This window comes from Oncorhynchus tshawytscha, linkage group LG12 (assembly GCF_018296145.1).
Source record: "Oncorhynchus tshawytscha isolate Ot180627B linkage group LG12, Otsh_v2.0, whole genome shotgun sequence".
In the NCBI taxonomy this organism is placed as follows: Eukaryota; Metazoa; Chordata; class Actinopteri; order Salmoniformes; family Salmonidae; genus Oncorhynchus; species Oncorhynchus tshawytscha.
The window spans coordinates 67,176,332-67,187,066 of record NC_056440.1 but is presented as its reverse complement, the minus strand read 5'-3'; the positions used below and the strand labels follow the sequence as shown (position 1 = coordinate 67,187,066).

Sequence of the window (10,735 nt, the reverse complement as noted above, 5' to 3'; positions counted from 1 at the left end):
TGGTAGGATCTTAATTTGATCCAGCAGGAAAATACAGACATACAGGCAGACTAGGTCCATAGAAATAGGCTGTTCCAGTGTTCTGGGTGGATATGTGGATAGGTAACTAACTTGGTGATGTCACAATGCCCCTTTACCAGGGAAGGAGAACTAGTTGTTATAAGGGAACATTATGAGGTAACATGTTGCCACGGAAACACACTTATGTCATAATCTCAGACCACATTAAAACGGTCAGACAAGCTCAGGTAGATCGCATAGCTACATTCAAACGATCTCCCAACCTATAACTGATTTGATTGATTACAACAGTACACTACCTTGTCGTGACATGGGTCAGAGACTAAGTGACCCTGTCCCTGAGGTATCCCATAGGGAGAAACCAAAGGAGACACAGGAACATAAAGATAAACCCAAGGAGAAGAGGATCCCTCAAGCCCTGACCTTTCTTCAGCTGTTTACACTGCTGAGCTGCGTCAAGGTGAAGAAAACACCCTTTGATCCCTCCCAGAGTGGTGATGGGAGAAAGGGAACAACGATAAACGATACAAACAACAATAATGACTCTGATACTGGTGAGTGTTAGGAGGTGTATATTGATTAGTGCTGCTACATTGTACAATTATCTAGGCTTCACTTGGAAAAAACAGGTCATGTGTCTTAGAAATGTTTCACTTACAGGCTTGGACTACTCTGCAGGTGACGTGAAAAGGATCAAGGACAAGAGTAAAGGAAAGGTTGGGGGAGAGAAACATAGCATTGAATCTCAGGACCACAAATGCAGAACGACACAGGAAAAAGAAAAAGACATTAAACAAAGACCTAACTCGGTAAGACATCCAAACTTGCTTATTAATGAGGATTAACCCATGCATTTGACAACTGATAATGACCACAATAAGGAAAACACAGCATATTGTGTTGAATCTGATTCTTTGACATGGCTTGACAAATGTGATAATGTCACAATGCCCCTTCAGATGGGGTAGGCCCGAATAGTTATTAGGAAAAGTCTAAACAGAATCCATGGAATCTTAATCTTAATCCTTAATCCTTTCAATTAAGGTAAGGGTTAAGGTTAAGGTAGGGGTTAAGGTTAGGGTTTAGGGTAGGGAAGGCCCAAGGATCACTGACAGCACTAACCCTAGTTATTATGGGGTAACATTTTGACATGGAAACACACTTAGAAATAATATTTGTTGCCAATCAAGCTAAAGCTCATTGGCTATGTATATTCAACATTTATATTGTAGTTTGAAATGTCAGTAGATTTCTAACTGATGTACTTACTGATTGCGACACTGAGTTCTCCCCTGAGGAGCAAGCAAAGAAGACCCACCAGAAAGAGAAGAAGAAGAGCCTCCATCCAGCTGTGGCGGCCCTGCAGCTGTTCACTCTCTTCTGCTGTGGTGGGAAAGTCAAGCTGAGGAAATCTCGTCCCTCTCAGAACAGACAGAGTAGAAAGGACCAGGACAAAGATAATGCATCTGATACTGGTGAGTGTTATGGGGTGTCTGCTGATTAGATATAGAATGAGATTGGCTCCACTTGGAAGAACGTGTCTTCAAAATCAAAATGTCTAATCTACACAGGTTCAGACTTGTCTGGAGGTGATGTTACAACCAAAAGGGTCAAGGACAAGATTAATGGAAAGGTGGGGAGGGAGAAAGACCGGACTGAAGTTCAGCTGTTGAAATCATCTCAGGACCACGAACCCGTAAGTACAACACCCGAAACAGACAAGGGAACTAATTCAGGACAAAGACCTACCTCTGTGAGACAACCAAACATGCTGTATCATATTTTATTGTGAGCAAAAGATCTTTCCCATAATATTGTGTTATCATTGGGTGTTACAATTGTGTTGTGCAGGAAAATCGAAGGACACCCCGGCAAGTGAAGACCCCTGTGGAGGAAATTTACATAAGACCTGACTCTCCGACTCTACCATGTGCCCACGTAAGTTACTGAAACCTAAATTACTATACGGACAGACAGAGATTCAGACATCTAGACAATTTCCCCTCTGACCTTAACCTAACCACCCTTTTCCTCCGGGTAGAGCTCCCTCTCTCAGTTTTCCCTGGCTCGGAACCTGGCCATCCTCCCGCTGGAGTGGCAGCTACCCGGAGTCCCTCTGCCCACCTCGTCTATGGCAACTAGGACAGAGAGAACGCCATCCTCTACCAACACTTCGACACATGCGCAGATGGAAACACAAACATCAGATATGAACACAGACACACAGACCACTTCTACCTCTCAGAGCCAGATCTCCATGGTCTCATCGGAGACCATGATAGATCTTCACACGTCAGACTCCATTACCCAGACCTCCACTCTTGACATGGCACTGGCCCCTGAGAGCACTAAGGGCATGATCACTACTGATGAGGATGTGAAGGATGACTCTGCTAAAGATTTGATCTCCACCCTAACAGACACCTCTATGGAGAAATCCATCAGTGAGACGAGCCTGAAAGACCTCATCATGGGGGAAGATGACAATGAGCTGAAGGATATGGCTGCCTCCGCTACCCCTGCTACTGATAATGCCAATGAGGATGCAATGCTGCTGGAGATTGCAGCACTTTTTGACTGATGGAGACCGAGCTGCCTCTGCATCTCTGAAGAGCCAATAGGCCTAATTAACATTTCAATGTAGCAAAAGCTATACTTTGATCAATTAATAAAACATTTTTTCTGCAGCAAATTTCCACTACTGTTGATATGTGACGCAGCATGTTTAGATTAGACCTATTTGTTTGAATTCACCAAAAATAATAAATATTACTGCCAAGGTAACAATCAAACTGCTACAGGTAGGGGAGAGTGAATATATCAGCATAGAGTTCATTTGGACAATAATGATCCATAAGCATATTGCATTCTGTAATGTATGAAATAACATTCACCCACAGCGAATACAAATCAGACGTGTTCTATTTTCTCCCTCTGTCCTTCCCTCCCACATCCTGATGAGGTTTAGATCGTCATGTTATCCAGCCCTTAAACTGTTTAGCATTTTAATAACACCTCACAAACTCAGGGCCTAATTACCTTTGTTACACATGCATCAAATAGAGTCCTCCTGTCACCACATATCTGAGCCACCTGAAGATGCTTTGTTACTGGTGGGTTTCCAACAGATTACAGGGAGATTGGTGAAGTAAGTCAACCTAAATAAGGATGGTGGGAACATCCTCATACTACAGCACATCATTCTCTTTGCCTGTATTACAGGAGGGGAGGATATATTGGTGTCATCAGAGTAATTGATTAGCACACAAACTGTATGTGTCGTTTTATCACCTTGAATGGTGACAGAATAGAGAGCTTTGAAACTATTGAATTAAGTATTAAAATACCATTTTCTAAAATACTGTTAGAAAATCATTTTGAGAATTTAGGTATTTTATGAATTCTCACAGGGAAGATTTCGTTCAAACTGCACTTTTCTGTCTCTGTCATGCCTGTGGTCTGCATGGATAATGAGCTGAGAGAAGCAGTAGTAGCAGCACATCGTTTAGGGCTACAGCCAAGTTGTCCCTCACCTGAGAAACCCCCTAGTTGTACATGAGTGCACTCTCCACAATAAAGATCAGCTTGACATCAACATGCTGTTGACAAAGTAGACTTGGAACTAAATCAACATAACATAGATACTGTACATGTATGTAATTAAGCATGACGTTTTTGAGGATTGTTAATCTAGAAAAGATGCAGAACATATTAACTCTGAAAGGGGAGGGAGAGAAAAGAGGGGGATGACTGGGTGGATATAGAGGAGAGACAGTTGGAGGGATGGTGAGATGTATCCATCTATGAATTCAAATATTAATCTACCCAATAAGGAGATCAAAGTGTCTCTCACCCAGATGTACACATAGACATGCACGTATACACAGACATGCACGTACACACACCTACACACACAAAAACACATACACGCTCACACCCACTCCTCTATCCACATGAAGTGGTCAGGGCATCACAGTGATCTAGTTACAAGGACATTGAGAGAAGCCATTTCTTTCTTCTAGAGACTGTAACATTGATGAGGTCTCCAACAAGAAGTGACCAGTCTATCCTCAGGGGGATACTACTGACAACACATTGAAAATGGGTGTGGTTATATCCTACCTGTTTGGCCCTGTCCGGGGGTATCGTCGGATGGGGCCACATTGTCTCCCGACCCCTCCTGTCTCAGCCTCCAGTATTTATGCTGCAGTAGAGTATGTGTCGGGGGGCTAGGGTCAGTCTGTTATGTCTGGAGTATTTCTCCTGTCTTATACGGCGTCCTTTGTGAATTTAAGTAAGCTCTCTCTAATTCTCTTTCTTCTTTCTTTCTTTCTTTCTTTCTTTCTTTCTTTCTTTCTTTCTTTCTTTCTTTCTCTTGGAAGACCTGAGCCCTAGGACCATGCCTCAGAACTACCTGGCCTGATGACTCCTTGCTGTCCCCAGTCCACCTGGCCGTGCTGCTGCTCCAGTTTAAACTTTTCTGCCTGCGGCTATGGAACCCTGACCTGTTCACCATACGTGCTACTTGTCCCAGACCTTCTGTTTTCAACTCTCTAGAGACAGCAGGAGCAGTAGAGATACTCTGAATGATCGGCTATGAAAAGCTAACTGACATTTACTCCTGAGGTTCTGACCTGTTGAACCCTCGACAACCACTGTGATTATTATTATTTGACCCTGCTGGTCATTGTCAAGACTTCCGCTGAAGTCGGCTCCTCTCCTTGTTCGGGCGTCGTTCAGCGATGGACATCACCGGCTTTCTAGCCATCACCGCTCCATTTTTCAGATATCCATTTGTTTTGTCTTGTCCCATACACACCTGGTTTTCATTCCCTAATCATTCTACATGTATTTAGCCTTCTGTTTCCTATCATGTCTGTGTGTAATTGTTTGTTTGGTATTGTGGATAATTGTCGGGCGCTTTACTTTTGTCATGTTATTGTTTTTATGTGCTGTGTATGTCACGTTCTGACCATTATTTCCTTTGTTTTGTATTTATTGAGTAGGGTGTCAGGGCGTGAGTTGGGTGGGCAGTCTATGTTTGTTTTTCTATGATTTGGGGATTTGTACGTTTCGTCCTAGTATGGTTCTCAATCAGAGGCAAGTGTCATTAGTTGTACTTAGGTAGCCTGGGTTGCACTGTTTGTTTGTGGGTGATTGTCTATGCTAGTTGCTTGTGTCAGCACAGGTCTCATTTGTAGCTTCACGGTCGTTATTGGTTTATTGGTTTTGTATGCAGTGTTCAGTACATTCTTTAATTAAATATTCACTATGAACACATACAACGCCGCATTTTGGTCCTCTGATCCTTCTCGCCTCTCCTCTTCAGATGAAGAGGAGGAAGACTGTGCCAGTGTATTTTGGAACGGAATTAAAGTGTGCCTGTTCACTACACTCTGCTCTCCTGCACCTGACTTTGCCTCCCTTACACACCTTTGACAGAATTACACACCAAACCATGGAGTCAGCAGGAGCAGATACCCCGGTTAGAGGAGTCGAGGAGCGCGTCCAGGAGAGCGACAAGGAACATTCGGCAATGTTAAGTCAACTTGGTGCCAGGATGGATCGCGTTGTTCAAACCATGGACCGTTAGGAGAGACAGGGAGTCTCTCCAGCGCCTCGACCAGTACAACCGGGATTATCTCCACCCGTCCCATCCGGAGAGAATTCCAGTGGGATGCATCTCTCCCTTCCCAGGGAGTATGATGGGATGGCAGCAAAGTGCCAGGGATTCCTGTTTCAACTGGACCTCTATCTGGCCAGCGTGCACCCAGCTCCCTCAGGAAGGGAGAGAGTAGCTGCCCTCATTTCCAGTCTCACAGGAGGAGCGCTGGAGTGGGCAAACGCCGTGTGGAGAGAGGAGGACGCGGCGTTGGAATAGTTCGAGGAGTTCACCCGACTCGCTTCCGGGCCATCTTCGACCATCCACCCGGGAGAAAGGCTCTTCCATTTGAGGCAGGGGACGAGGAGCGCCAACTGGTGGATTTGTCCATCAGGTATGATAACCTGCTGGTCACCCGCGGACGTCCAGAGGACACACTCTGCGTGCCGTGTTGGTTACTCTGGGAGTCAAGGCAACAGACAGGGCACTCTGGCGTCACCCCAAGTGAGTTCGCACCACACTCATCCAGAATCCTCTGTTGATCAACTGTTTGTGCCTGTTTGTTTCCCTGAATTTTCTCCACATTCCCAGCATAAGGCGCTCGTCGATTCAGGCGCAGCTGGGAATTTTATTGACAGAGCGTTAGCCAATAGTTTAGGGATCCCCATTTTTCTTGTAGTTAGACCCTTCCCGGTTCACGCTCTGGATTGTCAACCATTATGGTCCGGGATAATCAGGGAGGCCACCATCTCCTTGGCCATGGTTATGCAGGGGGATCACGAGGAGAAAATCAGCCTCTTCCTCATTGACTCTCCTGTGTTTCCTGTGGTATTAGGCCATCCCTGGTTGGCTCTGCATAATCCCACTATTTCCTGGCAACAGAGGGCTCTCACGGGGTGGAGAGCCCCCCCCTCCCCAGAATATGCAGATTTAGCTCTCGCCTTATGTAAAAGGATGGCGACTCAATTACCACCTCATCGACGGTGGGATTGTGCGATACGTCTCCTGGCAGATGCTGTGCTTCCCACGAAACTGGATCACGGGAGTACGTATAACCTGGTGCGTCTCCGGGAGGGAGACGAGTGGAAGACAGCGTTTAGTACCACCACAGGGCATTATGAGTACCTCGTCATGCCGTATTTGTTGATTAATGCTCCATCAGTTTTCCAATCCTTTGTAGACGAGATGTTCAGGGACCTGCACAGGGTGTAGTGGTGTATATCGATGACATTCTGATATACTCTGCAACACGCACCGAGCATGTGTCCTTGGTGCGCAAGGTACTTGGACGACTGTTGGAGCATGACCTGTATGTCAAGGCTGAGAAGTGCCTGTTCTTTCAGCAGGCTGTCTCCTTCCAAGGGTATCGCATTTCCACATCAGGGGTGGAGATGGAGAGTGACCACATTGCAGCCATGCGTAATTGGCCGACTCCCACCACGGTAAAGGAGGGGCAGCGGTTTTTAGGGTTTGCCAATTATTACCGGAGAATTTTCCGGGGTTTTGGCCTGGTTGCTGCTCCCATTACCTCATTGCTGAAAGGGGGTCCTGTATTGTTGCAGTGGTCAGCTGAGGCGGACAGGGCTTCTGGGCAGCTAAGAGCTCTGTTTACTTCAGCACCCGTGCTGGCCCATCCGGATCCCTCTTTGGCATTCATAGTGGAGGTGGACGCGTCCGAAGCTGGGGTAGGAGCCGTGCTCTCACAGCGCTCGGGTACGCCACCGAAACTCCGCCACTGTGCTTTCTTCTCGAAGAAGTTCAGCCCAGCGGAGCTTAACTATGATGTGGGGGACCGCAAGTTGTTGGCTGCGGTTAAAGCGTTGAAGGTGTGGAGACATTGGCTTGAGGGGGCTAAACACCCTTTCCTCATCTGGATTGACCACCGCAACCTGGAGTACATCCAGGCAGCGAGGAGACTGAATCCCCATCAGGCAAGGTGGGCCATGTTCTTTACCCGTTTTGTGTTTACCCTATCCTACAGACCAGATTCCCAGAATAAGACGGCAGACGCACTGTCCCGGCTGTATGACACAGAGGAGCGGCCCATGGATCAGACTCCCATACCCCCGGCCTCCTTCCTGGTAGCCCTGGTCGTGTGGGAGCTGGATGTGGAAATTGAGCAGGCTTTGCGTACATAGCCCGCCCCCCTCCAGTGCCCCGTTGGGCATATGTACGTTCCGTCAGCTGTCCGTGACCAGTTGATGGGCCCACACATCCCTGACGGTGCTCTGTCTGACTGGAAAGTACTGATGGCCCACCTTGGCAAAAGACGTGACGGCTTATGTTTCCTCCTGCTCGGTGTGTGCCCAGTATAAGGCTCAAAGGCACATGCCCAGAGGTAAATTAATCCCTTACCCGTTACACAACGACCTTGGTCACATCTGTCAGTGGATATCCTAACAGATCTTTCTCTTTCACAGGGAAACACAATGATCCTGGTCGTTGTGGATCGTTTTTCTAAGTCCTGTCATCTCCTCCCTCCTCCTCCCTCCTCCCTCCCTCTGCCCGGTCATCCTATGGCCCTGCAGACTGCGGAAGCCCTGTTGACTCACGTCTTCCGGCACTACGGGGTGCCTGAGGATATAGTGTCGGATCGGGGTTCCCAGTTCACGTCAAGAGTTTGGAAGGCGTTCATGGAACATCTGGGGTTCTCGATCAGCCTTACCTCAGGTTTTCACCTCGAGACTAACGGGCAGGTAGAGAGAGTCAACCAGGATGTCTTATTGCCAGGACCGGCTGGGTGAGTGGGCTGCATTCGTGCACTGGGCCGAGATGGAACAGAACTTGCTTCGCCACTCCTCAACTAACCTCTCCCCCTTTCAGTACGTATTGGGGTACCAGCTGGTTCTGGCGCAATGGCATCAGGGTCAGACCGAAGCTACGGCGTTGGATGACTGGTTTAGTTGCACGAAGGAGACATGGGAGGCCACCCGTGTACACCTCCAGCGAGCCGCGCGCTGCCAAATAACCAGAGCGGACCATCACCGCAGTGAGACCGGGTCTGGCTCTCGACCCGTAACCTGCCCGTCACGTTCTGACCTTAGTTCTTTTTTTATGTCTTTGTTTTAGTATGGTCAGGGTGTGAATTGGGTGGGTTGTCTATGTTCCTTTTTCTATGATTTGACATTTCTGTGTTTGGCCCGGTATGGTTCTCAATCAGAGGCAGCTGTCATTCGTTGTCCCTGATTGAGAACCATACTTAGGTAGCCTGGTTTCACTTTTGAGTGGTGGGTGATTGTTTCCTGTGTCTGTGTTTGTACCATACGGGACTGTTTCGATTTTCGTTTGTTCATTCACGTTGTTATTTTGTAGTGTTCAGTTTTATATATTAAAATGGACACTTAGCACGCTCACATTGGTCCGACATCTCTTACTCCTCATCAGAAGAAGAGGAGAGTCGTTACACTGCCCCTCCGACTGCCCTGCCGGAAGCTGGGTCCGCGGTTTGTGGGGCCCTTTAAAGTCCTGAGGAGGGTGAATGAGGTATGTTACAGATTACAGCTTGCCTCTGATTATCGTATTAACCCCTCGTTCCATGTGTCTCTCCTCAGGCCGGTGGTGGCTGGTCCACTCCAGGAATCTGAGGTGTGGGAGGTCCCTCCACCCCCTTTGGACATCGAGGGGGCCCTGGTGTACATCGTTCGTTCCATCCTAGATTCGAGGCGTCGGGCGGGGTGCCTTCATTACCCCGTGGAATGGGAGGGGTAGGGTCCGGAGGAGAGGTGCTGTGTTCCGGTTGCGAATGTTTTGGATCCTGAACTGCTGCGGGAGTTTCACCGTCGCCGGATTGCCCTTCACTTCGCACTCCGGGTCGTCCCCGAAGCCGGTGCCGGCGTGCCACTGGAGCTTTGCATCAAGGGCGGGGTACTGTCACAACTACCGTCGTTTCCCCTCCTTATTTGGGCGACGTTCGGCGATTGAAGTCACAAGCTTTTTAGCCATCAACTCTCCATTTTTCATATATCCATTTGTTTTGTCTTGTCCCATACACACCTGGTTTTCATTCCCTAATCATTATACATGTATTTAGCCCTCTGTTTCCCATCATGTCTTTGTGTGTAATTGGTTGTTTGGTATTGTGGATTATTACTTATGTCATGTTCCGTGTCTTTGGCACGTTATTGTTTTTATGTGCTATGTATTTTGGAAAGGAATTAAAGTGTGCCTGTTCACTACACTCTGCTCTCCTGCACCCGACTTTGCCTCCCGTACACACCTTTGACAGTCATCTATGAACATTTGAACATCTTGGCTATGTTCTGTTACAATCTCCACCCGGCACAGCCAGAAGAGTACTGGCCTCCCCTCATAACCTGGTTTGTCTCTAATGTTTTTTATTTTTTTATTTCACCTTTATTTAACCAGGTAGGCAAGTTGAGAACAAGTTCTCATTTACAATTGCGACCTGGCCAAGATAAAGCAAAGCAGCTCGACACATACAACGACACAGAGTTACACATGGAGTAAAACAAACATACAGTCAATAATACAGTATAAACAAGTCTATATACGATATGAGCAAATGAGGTGAGATAAGGGAGGTCTGAAAATGTTGTAGTTTGGGATGAAAATTTCAGAATTTTTGGTAGTCTTCCTAAACCAGCATTCAGACACAGCTAGAACATCCGGGTTGGCAGAGTGTGCTAAAGCAGTGAATAGAACACACTTAGGGAGGAGGCTTCTAAAGTTAACATGCATGAAACCAAGGCTATTATGGTTACAGAAGTCATCAAAAGAGAGCGCCTGGGGAATAGGAGTGGAGCTAGGCACTGCAGGGCCTGGATTCACCTCTACATCACCAGAGGAACAGAGGAGGAGTAGGATAAGGGTACGGCTAAAAGCAATAAGAATTGTTCGTCTAGAACGTCTGGAACAGAGAGTAAAAGGAGGTTTCTGGGGGCGATAAAATAGCTTCAAGGTATAATGTACAGACAGAGGTATGGTAGGATGTGAATACAGTGGAGGTAAACCTAGGTATTGAGTGATGATGAGAGAGATATTGTCTCTAGAAACATCATTGAAACCAGGAGATGTCATTGCATGTGTGGGTGGTGGAACTAATAGGTTGGATAAGGTATAGTGAGCAGGACTAGAGGCTCTACAGTGAAATAA

The 10,735-nt window shown here is 47.1% G+C and overlaps 1 protein-coding gene across 1 annotated transcript; it reads left to right on the top strand.

Moving 5' to 3' along the window:
• The first annotated feature begins 1,153 nt into the window (after window positions 1-1,153).
• LOC121847865 lies at window positions 1,154-2,627 on the top strand. The gene is made up of 5 exons (XM_042331112.1): window positions 1,154-1,158; window positions 1,270-1,496; window positions 1,593-1,717; window positions 1,873-1,959; window positions 2,063-2,627. The coding sequence occupies exons 1-5, from the start codon at window positions 1,154-1,156 to the stop codon at window positions 2,600-2,602; spliced, it is 984 nt and encodes a 327-aa protein (XP_042187046.1). The 3' UTR covers window positions 2,603-2,627.
• Window positions 2,628-10,735: the final 8,108 nt, after the last annotated feature.

What these genes read in the sequence shown, in the direction of transcription:
- LOC121847865 (XM_042331112.1), top strand. An exon ending in AGATAATGCATCTGATACTG is followed by an intron (nt 1,497 to 1,592) that starts GTGAGTGTTATG and finishes TAATCTACACAG; the next exon opens with GTTCAGACTTGTCTGGAGGT. An exon ending in CGACTCTACCATGTGCCCAC is followed by an intron (nt 1,960 to 2,062) that starts GTAAGTTACTGA and finishes TCCTCCGGGTAG; the next exon opens with AGCTCCCTCTCTCAGTTTTC.